Genomic DNA, 13,155 nt, shown 5'->3' with positions numbered 1-13,155 from the left:
TGTGGCCATTGTAATATTTAGATGCTGTGGTTAGGGGTTAGGTGGTTAAATCATAGTACCACAACCACTTAGGCATGTTATATATCGTAATGAGACGAGTGTGGGAAAGATTTATGTACATGCCACAGAATCATTAATGAAACCAAAATTTTATCCTCTCCACCTAAATACCTCTCATATGGTTGTCTACCACCCTAAAATTCAACAGAGAGTAGGAATCTTTGATTACATCTGTCATTCTTAAGTATCTCCATGCTCAAAGTTGATGAAAACCACACATCGAACATCATTTTATCCTCACCTATCATTATAAGCTAGCATCAACAAGTAGTCATTCACATGTATGCAGTGCTTTGTAGCAGCACGTAATGATGTTTGCTTGATCTACTGCTAGAATTAATGGAATAGGTTTTGAAATACTTTTATTGAGCAGCTTCCCTTAATTAAGTCTGTAATGTACAAGACAATTAGATGCAGTGTCAACACGTGCTACAATCTATAGAATATTCTGATTAGAAAGCAACACTTCCTTTGATTGGCTTTCAGTGTAAAATTGTTAGCGACACTATAATATTATCATAGATGAATAATTCAATTCATTGACAAGAAGGAAATAAGGTGTCCTCTTCTCTGTTGGAAAATAGATGAAATCTGCCCTTTCAGGAATTTTAACTGAGAAATCGTCAAGGATATTAGCTCGAGTGGTTTGGTGAACAATTTGTTTCCCCAGCCGCGTGGGTTCAAGTCTCCAGAGACATGTTGTAACTGGCCTGTTGTGGCATTTATGAAATAGTTGAATCTGATGTAATCTTGGTAATTGAGGTTTTGAAGTTACTGATTCTCCAGAAAATTCTCATTCTGGTTTAAAAAAAAGGAATTTTAACTCAGAAATCAAGAGGCTTCACCATGAAAGAAATAAGATATCCTCTAGTCTGTAAGAGAAATTTTCAAATTTAGGTGATTCCAATTTAATAAAAATTATCATAGATTTGTTCATGGCTAGAGGCAACCCGTGCTTGTTGCAAAAGAAAATAATGGGGACTAACATCAATTTGAACCAAGAAATCAGGAAGTTTTGCTACGAAAGAAATCAGCATCTCCTCTTGCTTATAACCTCTGAAACCGGATTCGTCCAAAATAGGCGACGTGTCCGAATCCCACGAATCGGACACAATTCGATGGGAATTCAAATCCCAAAATGGGACACGACGTGTCCTAACGAGACGCGATCGATTCCCAGTCGTGTCCCGTTAGGACACATCGTGTCCCGATTTTGGGATTCGAATCCCAAAAAAGTGAAACCCACGGCATAAAACAGCGCTGTTCTTTTACTCACTTACCATTTCTCTCATTCAGTTTTGCAAACATTGAGCTGTGGGCAAGGAGCTAAGGGTGTGGAGCGTTCGGCAAGGAGATTCAATCACCAAGTAAGTGCATTTCATCTCTATTTTTTTTGCATTTCTATTACATCAGTTTGTATATGCATTTCTTTTACAAATTTGAGCATGTTTTGTTAAATTTTTTTTACAGTATTCATGGCTCAATCAAGGGCAGCAGATAGGGGGCAAAGGAAGGGGAAGAATGTCCCCATTGGAGATGCCCCTCCTCCCCCAAAATCATCAGAGTCTGCTGCAAGTAATGTTGAGGGAATACTTCCTCCTAAAGACAACATTGAGAAATATCCCTTGTGGAAATATGTCACAAGAGAGGATGGGCAAAGCACCAAGGGGAAGGGAGGAGGCAATGTGCATTGGAGATGCAACTTTTGCAATAGTACTTTCACAAGCACATATTTTCGTGTGAAAGGCCATTTGTTGGCTTTACCAGGTTGTGGAGTTGGAGCTTGTAAAGCTGTTCCGTTTACAAAAGAGGAAATAAATGGAAAAAGAGTTCAATGATGGTATGGCAAAGGTGGCTGCAAAATCAAGAAAAACCAAGAATGAAGACCCCCTTCTATTTTTTAGGAAAGGCACCATCAAATTTCCATTTGAGAGTTCTATTGGGGGACAAGCAGCAAAAAGAAAAGCAATTTCACTTGGTCCAATGGACAAGATTTTTCAAAAAGAGAAACAGGAAGAGCTTGATCTCACCATTGCCTTCTTTTTCTATCAAAACTTCATATCATTTAATGTTGCACGCTCACCTCTATTAATTGAGATGTGTCTAGCTCTAACTCATGGGTCTCCATCATGGTATGTGCCTTCTAGTTCAGAGAAGCTTAGAACCACATTGTTGACGAAGGCAAAAAAAGAGGTGCAAAAAATGCTTGAGCCTATTAAAGCATCATGGCCAACATCTGGGGTTAGCATTGTTTCTGATGGATGGACAGATCCAGCACGACACCCACTCATGAACTTCATGTTGTCTTCCTTGAATGGTCCAGTTTTCTTGAAAGCAGTGGATACAGTTGGAGAATACAAGGATGCACAATTTATGGGTGAGTTATTTATTAAAGTTATTGAAAATGTACGTGTTGATTCTTGTGTGCAAATCATTACAAATAATGTACCTGTTTGTAAGGTTGCTAGCATGATTGTGGAAGCTAAATATCCACAAGTGTTTTGGACACCTTGCATTGTCCATTCATTGAACTTAGCACTAAAATCCATTGCTTCTGATGTGCTTTGGATTGGTAACATTATTGAGGATGCACGACATATCCATAACTTTGTGCAAAATCATACAAATGCCCTCACTATCTACAAGTAGTACAGCAATCTATAATTGTTGAAGATTGTTGATACACGGTTTGCCTCTTCATTCATCATGTTGAAGATGTTGAGGGAGGTCAAGACCTCTCTTGGGGCCATGGTTATTTCTAAGTTTTGGTCTTTTTGGAGAAAGACAGATCAAGTAGCCTCTAAAAGAGTGAAGGACGCAGTGCTAGATGATGCTTGTTGGGAGAGAGAAGATCTAATTATTCAGATCATGGACCCTATCATTTCTTTGCTTCGATTTGCAGATAAAGACAAACCCATCCTGGGAGAGGTTTATGAGGGATAGGATTCCATGATTGAGTCTGTGAGGAGCATTATTCTACAGAGTGAGTGCCCCGAGTATGAGACATCACCAGAGGCCTTCTGTGGTACTATACAGGATATTCTTGTCGGCAAATGGGATAAGAATTGCACACCTTTACATTGTTTGGCTTACTCATTGAACCCAAAATACTACAGCCATGAGTGGCTGAATAGCGGACCTTCCCCAGATTCCCTCCTCACATGGATGGTGAAATCTCACAGGGGAGGAAAGATGCATTCAAGCGAGTTTTCCAGGATAGAGCATTGCTTGATGAGGTGGAGGATGCCTTTGCAGAGTTTTCCGCTGGCACTGGTCGATTTGCAGGATATGATGTGACTAGAGACAGGGGGGCTAAGAAGCCCTATTCTTGGTGGGCACATCATGGGGCAACAAGCCCTCCTCTTCAGCAATTAGCCATGAGGCTCCTCTCTCAGGTGACTTCATCCTCTTGTTGCAAGAGGAATTGGAGCACATATGGGAATTTGTATAGTGTGAAGAAGAGCAGGCTTGAGCAGTCCAGGGCAGAGACAATGGTGTATGTGCACACCAACCTTCGTCTTATTTACAGGCAGAGGGAAGAGTGGTTGAGGGGAAAGACAAAGATGTGGGATGTCTTTCCTGATGATATGGGTCTTAACAGCAGTGTTGAGTTGGCATTAGCCAACATGGATCTCAATGATCCAATGCTAGAGCCTGTTAGATTTGATGACGGTGGTATTTTAGAGGGGTCATCCTCCACACCAGCAGATGCAGAGGCGACTATGGATACAAGGGAGGAGGAGGATGCAGAGGAGAGCAGTGGTATTGGTGACCATGATGATGAGGGCATAGACGCTGATTCTGATGATGACTATGAGGATTGATGACTCATGAGTCATGGGCTACCTACTGCCTTGAGGCTTGTATACCTGTAGTTGTTTATATTTTCTATTTCTATTTGCCATCGACATTACACTACCTATGTAACACATTTTGATTTGATGACTTAATGAGAAAACTATAGCTGTCAGTGTCTTTATCTTACTATCTTGTCTTTCATTTATGAATCATGATTTATGTGACATGTATTTGAATTTTGTATGTACTATGCATGCTATAATGTTACTAACTTACTTTGTAAACAGTAAAACTAAGATCTATATGAAGATCTATGTTTGAAATCAATGAATTTGTATCATTAATGAGAATTTGTGTCAAAAATATCTACTTTTTAATATATATATATATACTTTTTAATAAAATAATATATAAGGAATCCTACGTGTCCTGTTCCGGGGGGTCAACGTGTCCGAATCCAACACTCGAATACCCGTATCCTACAAACCCCGAATCCCCATGTCAGGTTACTTAGCTTATAACAGTAAAATTCTCGAAGATAAAGAGTCCCAATTATTTGATTGACTCCATTTGCATAAGCTGATATTTAACATAATATATGTAAAAAGATATTACAACTAGCTAGCTTAAATAGGCCACAGTGACCCTTATGTCTCTTACCAAAACTTTGTTTTTGTTGCTTAACTTATAAGATAAAAACCTTCTATCAAACATATACGTTCAACACCTTCCAGCCACACAGGTGATGATTCATTTACTCAGAGTACATATATGTGTATTTATCACAACATCTATCATGGAAGCATTTTTGTATTTGCTCAACACTGCATGAGGGGGATCGAGGCTGCACTGTACTGTAGCTTCCAGAATAATCTGATGTTTTTTGTTTTGATTTTACTTCAACCTAGTTAGGGTGAAATGTATGTGCCTCCTGTCTCACTGACTGTTTTTAAGTATTTAGAGATTGATATTGTAACTTGCACTCTCATTTGTATTCTACCATTGTTTTTACTCAATAGATATTTCCTTACTGCTAGTCTGAAAGTCCAATAAGTATCCTGACTCTGTTTTCATAGCTCATATTGAACATCACATATGTAAAAATATATTACAACTGGGTTAAATAACCCACAGTAAAGCTGATGTCTATTATCAAAACTTTGTTTTTGTTGCTAAACTCTGAAGAGGGAAACCTTCTAGCAAACATATATGTTCAATGACCTCCAGCAACACAGGTGATGGTTCATTTACTCAAAATTCATATCTGTGTATCTCTCACAGCATCTATTATGCAAGCATGTTTGTCTTTGCCCAACACTCTGTGAGATACATATCTGTGTATCTATCACAGCATCTATTATGCAAGTATGTTTGTCTTTGCCCAACACTGTGTGAGGAGGATCGTGACTGCACTGTAATGCAGCCTTCATAATAGTATTTTTGTTTTGATTTTACTTATACCTAGTTAGGGTGAAATGCAAAAACTTCAGCACTCCACTAGATGTAAAATTATGGGTTCTTGCCTGTCTCACCTACTGCTTTTAGGTAATTAAAATTGATATTGTAACTTTAACCCTCATTTGTATTCCACCATTGTTTTTACTCGTTACAAATTTGCCTATTGCTAGACAGAAAGTCCAAGAAGTATCCTGAAGGTGTTGCACTGACAACAAAATATAAAGCCATTTCATTTAATTTTCTTTCCATCTATCTTTATAAACTGTTCAATGAATATATTATCTAAAACATGTGGACTTGAAAGTAATCTACACAGCAATAAAATGACATTTTTCAAACATCTTGATTTGTATCTTCACATGTATCCACACATTTATGAATTGACTATATTAGTTATGAGTGAAACGACAACTAACAGTGAGGTTGAAATGTCTTTACCTTCTGAATTACGCGGCAGCCATACATTTGAAGACTAAGAGCTAAAATATGGCCAGAAAGCTGGTTTGCCAGGTCTTTCCTTTGGCTTGCCGTACCATGCTCAAAGAACTAAGAGAGCACAAACAATCATGTTATGGTAATTATAAATTGATTCCTATAAAGTTACATACAAAACAAAATATATGGAGAGAGCAGCAGAGAACAAATTTTGTAAGCTTAATTTACAGGTAAATTACATATACCTTCTGTATAACATAATTCCCAAAGACGTCTGTCATAAGAGTTAATGCCTGAGGAAATATCTCCTGAAACACCATGTTTTTCTCCTCAACTGTTGCAGTTTCTAGTTTTTGTTGAATAAATCGACTCCCATACTGATCAGAACTGTAAAAACCAAAAGGTTAGATTCATAGGATTTACTGTAGTTTGCTTGTAAAGATGCAGTAGTTGAAAATATATATATACCTGAACACAGCCACATGCCCAGCAATCTCTGATAGTTCAAAACACCGGGTCTTACTGTTCTTGAATTCTTCCAACAAAGAAGACCCATATGCATCTTCCATGTTTACACCATTTTCAGCATGCCAAGGACCAACAACTACTCCAGCTGAACTTCTTGCACCAGTCGGGAAACGATGGCTCCGTTCATTTGATCTAATAGGTGGGCTTGCAGGTGCTACAGGAGAGCTCGGAAGCACAGGACTGGCAATAGGACTACCGGGATATGGCATTGCAAGGCCAAAGGATGGGTTAGGATAATATGCTGGATTAAGAGTGCCACCTTTTCCTAAATAGGGTAGGCCATACTGTGACTTCTGTTGAGCAAATAATGCCCCCAAATACGCTTTCTGAAGTTCAAGCATATCAACATAAGGTCCTCCCATGTAATTCCTTGCTATGGAAGGATCACTCAAGCCTGCAGCCATTTGCGTAGCATATTCAGCTGCTGTCCTCTGCAAATACTGAAGATACAATGGGTCAACTGGCATTTGAAGTCCAGTCCCCACCTGCCCATTTAATCTATAGAGACTCTGCAAATCTCCAGTGCCTCGGGATGTTCCTCCAGGTAGACCACCTGCTGTATTTCTTGAGTCGATGCCAGCAACACCATTATCAAATGTAGGATGTAGACTACCTGGAGCAATGTATCCAGACATCATGGATGGTAACATTGAATTAATTGGATACCCATTCATACCATAATTTGGAGCACACATATTAGAAACATTTGCATTGCGGTAGGGTCCACTTGCTCCTTCAACATTAGAGATACCATCAGCAGCTGATGCTGATTCCATTGCTGTTGAGGACAAATCACGAGTAAGAGATCCAGATTGTTGTGCAGATAGAATACTGTCCCGTTGCACTTGAGAAGTGACAGAGGACATGTTAGGATCTGTCAGAGACTGTTGCACTGATTGCGTCAAAATGGGCGTCTGTATAGATTCAACTTGAGTCTTTCCAAGTTGTGAATGTTGCTGATTTTGGTTCTGATCACTTTGGAGATGGAAAAGATAATTTCGATGTTCAGACATCTCCTGTTGCAATTGCGATTGTACATGTTTTTCTTCTTCCATTACTCCATTGGATGATAGGCTCATGCCCGACAAAGCAGCAGCAATTTCTGCAGATTCACTCACATTTGAAGAAACCCCATTGAATGAGTTGGAACAAACAACGCTTTGCTTATCAGCCACACCAAATCTTCCTCCCATTCCAGCAGGGCAGGGGCTAGGAGACCTTGTCATTACGTGCTGAGGATCTGGAGTTTGGTTTCTTGATAGAGAAGCACCTAAAGCTGATGCAAAAGCATGGGAAGACTGAGCACCAAGACTTTGTACTCTTGCCAGTGGCATTGCTGAGCCAGATCGCAAGCTTTCGACACCAGTCATTTCATGACGCATGTTTGCAACCTGTCCCTCAGCAGCAGTAATGGGATCAACTCCGTCATCAATAGCATTGCGGCTCACGGGTCTGGAAGGATGTCTAGGAGCAGGAGAAGACCTCCCAAGATCTTCCTGCAGCATGTATTTACTATTTAGCAAATGTAGCTCCATAAATTAAATATACTACCTTTTGTTCAAGCAACATGCTTTGAATTTGACCCAGTCACTAAAACAAGAAAACAATGGCATGTTAGCACAAGAAAATAATTATAAGTTGGCTAAGTGTACCACAACAGATCAGTTGATTGGAAATCAACATCCATCCAACTCACGCCATCGTCAAATATAGTAGCTATTTTCAATGTAATTCTTAGTTCAAATACGTGAATACTTACTCATATCAAAGAATATAAGCATGCTTTCTTTGTTGGATACAGTGATGGAACATATTAATTCTATATGTAACATTAGCATCTTATATTAGTTTCCAGGTTAATTGAAAGTTACATGTCCTGTCAGCATTAAATGCTGTTCATTGGACCACATAGATGTTTTCTTATTAGAAGTTGCCAGCACCTTACGAGTAACCGGTAATTCCTCTAGCTCGGTTGACGGTTTGAGAAAACAAGAGTAAGGCAAAGTCACTGCATCTGTAGATCACTTGGCACAGTTACATTTCAACGTAAAAGACAACCTTATGCAGTCACAGACAGTAGACCAACTACAAAGCAACAGGATCATCATTAGCTTAAATTAGGTTATCGTCTCTACACCATCAAGCAGTTTTTTGCTTAATTTGCCAACACAGTTGGCATCCATCATGTTGTAATAATAATAATAATCCTTTTACGGTCATGGCCAAGCCAGACACCAAATTGGTGTATGAGACCACACCAATTTAAATGTTAAACAATGTTTAACAGTTTCAATAGATACCACATCTTCAACATCATCTCAAGTGTGATCTAACTACATTCCTGGAGACTAAGAATTCAAGAGGACATGTGCTTTCAAAGACTAGTCATAAAGAAAAATAAGGTAAAGGGTGAGAGCCCTCAAATAACAATATTTAACTTTTTGAAAAGTCTTTGAATCCAGTGTTCCCATATCCCTAGTGTGGGATTGATTATAGAGGTCAAAAGAACCACGTATAAATGGAAAATGAGTGCAAGGTAAATATTGATATGATTCAATTAAGGGACACAGCATCACAAGTTGATATGATTCAATTAAGGGACACAGCATCAGCAGTTGATATGATTCAATTAATGTATAGGGCACAGCATCAAGAGTCAGGACTAACCCCTAAAGACTAAAAATTTATACAGAAAAGAATAAATTGACAAATGAGCAAAAACCGTCAGATAACAATCCTGTAATTTTTTTGGCACGAAACCATTGACTTTTACTGGCATAGCATATGACCTTGAAATAGAATAACGCTAAGCTAGCATGGTGCCAAGTGAAGTTAAATCCATGCATTGAATTCACAGATTTTAACAAAGTTAATTCCCTCTGTTAGCAGCCATTTAGGTTGGACAGATATCTCCCAACAGAAGAAATAAGGACATTATAGAGATCAGAGTTCAAACGAAAACACATCAATAACATTAGTGCAATAAAACCCATTAAATTTGCAACTTTAAAAATAATAGTTTTATAGAGATCAGACTTCAAATCCATTGTTGATGCCATGCAATCAATTTGCTTTTTTCAACTATAATTTATATCAAATGTTCTGGGACAGATTCACAGCTGTGTTTAGGACAGGTGAAGATTTGATGGTTTCGGATAAATTTCCAATTTCTTTCTAAATTGTTTTTCCGCTAGAAAATAAAATTTCTAACGAAATTGTGTAATTTTGGAAACGTTTATCTGGCCAAATAGCCAATTTTTTAGATGAAAACATAAAAACTAAAACGTTTTCGGAGCCTTGCTCAAAATCTTTAAGTTTCTGCAGTTCCACCTCACCTATGTTTTATAGCAAATGTTCTGGGACAGATTAGCAGATGAATAAAGATTTGGTGGTTATATTCCCCTTTTGGATGTATTACCAATTTTTTTCTAAATTGGTTTTCGGATAGAAAATGAAATTTCTGACCAATTTCTATAATTTTCGAATCGTTTATCTGGCAACATAGCCAATTTTTTAATGAAAACATAAGAAAACTAAAAAAAAATTTAAGCCTTGCTCAAAATCTTAAAGTTTGGGCAGTCCCAACTTAAAATTTAACACCGGATTGGACAAAAGAAATGGAAAAGCACTTTGAAATACATCCACAGCCTTAAATCAAAAAGTTCCAATTAAAAAGTGGCAACTGGACTCGGTAGCACGAAGTGCCTAAACTCATAAACTATGCAAGTTTAGAAATAATATCAAGATTAGAAATCTTTGCCCCGAAATACTCTTGAATGTACAGAATATACAATCTCACCACCTACAGAGCTCTCTTTAACAATGAGAATTCTTATTATTATACATCAGTCTATAGAAATCTGGTAAAAATCTGAAAGAACTCTGGAATGGGGAAAACATGTACCTGGAGAATATCTGCGAGGCTTTTTCTCCTGGCTCCCAGTCCTCCTCGTGATGACAAACCAATCAACCCATCCGCTCCTCGCTCAAACCACTCTGCAGAGGATTGCCGCGCCAAATTACTCTGCGGCAACTTCTCCAGGCGTTCATTTTCTTCTTTGTGAGTGGGAAGTACAGGCTGCAGGGAAAATAGAGATTTGCTGTTTCCATCCTCGAATGACCTCAACTTTCTTCTGTCACCGATACCGCCGTGCGGCGATGCTCCCGCTCGCAATCTTTGCGCAAATCGCCAGTCCTCTTTAGAGACTATTGGAGGGGGGAGTCTAGGGTTTAGATTTACATGAGAATAATAGTAGGACAAGTATGCTGGATCAGACCTCAGCTCTTCTTCAGACATGAAGCCGTGATTATTATTAGAGATATTAATATTGTTAATATTGTTGTTATTATTATTAGCTCTGCCGTTGTCAGAAGCCGTGGATCCAGAGAGGCCATTACGATTGAAGAAGCCCCCCACCGCAGCCAGCGATCCTTCCACTGTTGGCGGCGCACTTCCGCTTCTGTACAGGTTCAATTCCCTTTCCCTTTCATTTATCTCGTAACGGCGTTGCTCTCGGAGCATCATGCCGAGTTCTTTCCCTAATTCGTCAGTATATGATGGGTCTTGCATACTGGGACTATTTCCTCCAAGGCCGTCACCTAATGATCCTCTCATTCCGAGACCAGGAAACATCTTTACTGGACTCTCGGTCACCATTTCGATTGATCAGTTATGTATATGGACCAATATAATTACAAGTGCACAAAATATAGAACTGTCAATAAATAATTGGGTGAAGATCATTTACGATTTCACAGTGTTCTTCAATAACTGTACAGAAGTTTCTGCTGCTGTAAGAGCAAAGTGTCTCAGTACCGCAAATCTCGACCCCGTGCTTCGGTTGTCTGTACAGACTGGGGTTTCCGGACATTAAAGCAAGTCGTACAACTCGGCCGGCCAGTTCTTCTCGTATTATATTTATTTCATTTCAGAACACAAGCCTCTTAAGCACTAAATTCTTTATCATTATGCAACAGAAAAAAAATTCATTCGCGGTCCGATCTTTTATCCCAACCACACACCGTTCACAGCAAAAAGAACTTCACCGCCTCTCTACTAAAATGATTATCTTCCAACGAGCCTTTTCTTGGATATAAAACTACGTCAGACATCAGAAATCGTGGAAAAAAATGTACAGATTTCTCCCAAACCTCAGATCTTTACCTGTGGGACGCCGAATTTGACGAAAAAACATCCTATACAATCCAGGGCAGATTCACAGTCCAACCAGTCCAAGTCGTGCGAAATCCAGGCATTTGTCAATCATTCTGTTGATTGATTTTGATCTTCAGGGCAGAGGCCGTGGAGCAGAAATGCGAGAAAGAAATTAGGTGGATACACGCGTCGAAGATAAGCTCGAAGAGAAAAGGAATCACGGCCGTTGGCTCTGGGATCGAACGGTTTAGAATCCCCACCGCACCTGGTGCAGGATTTGATCCTGGGCCCTAGGGTTTTGAGTCCCCTTTGTTCGTTTTATATTTTCTTATTTTTTTATAGCGAAAATAAATATTTTCCAAACTACAATTTTACTTTTGGCATGTGTGGCGAATATCCGACTGCCCACGCGGCAGCAGTGGAGGTGTCTAGAATCTGTTCGTCGATTCGTAGATCTGACGACTGAGTAATACTCAAACCATCGCTTCGCCTTTAACGTGTCCCACGGTGATGGGCCCTGCTAAGTACACGTCAGCGAATCATCTTACGTGGGACCCGCGTCAGCGCATCTCACTCCTTTTTTAACTGTGGATTCCTTTTTACGTTTTCATGATTTCTTTTAACGGGGTTCAGTGGAAACGTTAGGAGTATAAATTCTACCTAAGCGGTGATCACGTGCTCTGGCCTTATCCAGTCGGTTGGGCAGACAGCTTTATATTCTTTTTTCTGTTTGGGTCCTTTTTTGTTCTTTTTTAATTCATCTGGAAATTAAGTATTCCTTGTGGGTTAACCATTTAGTCAACTCGGGGGTACCACTCTCCACTTGTCATGGTCGTTAAAGTGGGTGAGTTAGGACACTGGTCATATATGCCTTTAGCCAGGTGGATAAGAAGGTTAAACAATTGATGTTCTCAAATTTTTGAGCCTTCCTTATTTAAAATAATTTTTTTCCAGGACGAAAAAGTTAGATATTGTATTATATGAGAGATATAAACATTTTACATCTGAAGATGACCCATAGCTCAGGATCAATATAGATAAAGCATGGAAGCATATTCGAGAAAACAAAAAGATTCCTGCCAGGACTGACAGATCAAAGATGATACCCATCTATACAGTGAACATAGATCATAGAGGTCACAGATCATATTCGACTAGCTGCAGAAAACCAAAAAACATGAACAAATATAGAAAGAGGAATCTGCGGAAAATAGATCAAGAAGCAACATCATAAGAACATAATGAGTCAAGGAGAACCCTGTGAGACAAGCATTCACAACTAGAAATCAAGGAGAGAAAATTCTTGGACAAAAAAGATTTCCCCTTCAGAAAAGACCTGCAAAAACCAAAAACCTGGAGCTGATTGAAGACCCATTTTTGACAAGAAAAATTTTATCCCTACTGATATGGTGAATTGAGCCTCCAGTGAAACATCCCCAGAATATTATTTAAAATATTATATTAACCATGTGGATATAACAATATGAAGAAGGTTAAATCATTTATTTTTGGGCTTTTATTCTTTAAAATACTATATATTATTAGGTTTTTTTTAATCGTAATTTTGAATAAATAAATTTATGGTTTTTAATGTAAAAATAGATTATGTAATGTTAATATATATTTTTTGTGGTTTTAGTTTCATAGTTTAAATGATGGTTTGTTCTCTCATTTACCTTAATTCAATTCTAAAAGACATATACCTTAATTCAATTCTAAAA

At 38.6% G+C, this 13,155-nt stretch overlaps 1 protein-coding gene across 1 annotated transcript in view; it reads right to left on the bottom strand.

Moving 5' to 3' along the window:
- Nucleotides 1–11,477, bottom strand: part of LOC149154177 (pumilio homolog 1-like) — a 60,946-nt gene extending 49,469 nt beyond the window's left edge. Inside the window, exons 1-4 of the mRNA XM_089445842.1 lie at nucleotides 10,184–11,477; nucleotides 6,220–7,775; nucleotides 5,997–6,138; nucleotides 5,755–5,862 (exon numbers count right to left, since the gene is read on the bottom strand). Of these exons, the coding sequence (XP_089301968.1) occupies nucleotides 5,755–5,862; nucleotides 5,997–6,138; nucleotides 6,220–7,775; nucleotides 10,184–10,936 (2,559 nt within the window). The 5' untranslated portion in view covers nucleotides 10,937–11,477. The remainder of the gene's footprint in view (nucleotides 1–5,754; nucleotides 5,863–5,996; nucleotides 6,139–6,219; nucleotides 7,776–10,183) is intronic.
- Between the last annotated feature and the right edge of the window lie 1,678 nt (nucleotides 11,478–13,155).

The sequence above is a fragment of the Pinus tabuliformis genome, chromosome 9 (assembly GCF_031772625.1).
Source record: "Pinus tabuliformis cultivar Carrire ecotype Pingquan chromosome 9, CPIR1, whole genome shotgun sequence".
Classification (NCBI taxonomy): domain Eukaryota; kingdom Viridiplantae; phylum Streptophyta; class Pinopsida; order Pinales; family Pinaceae; genus Pinus; species Pinus tabuliformis.
The sequence above is the reverse complement of the archived record's forward strand: the minus strand, read 5'-3'. Positions and strand labels throughout refer to the sequence as shown.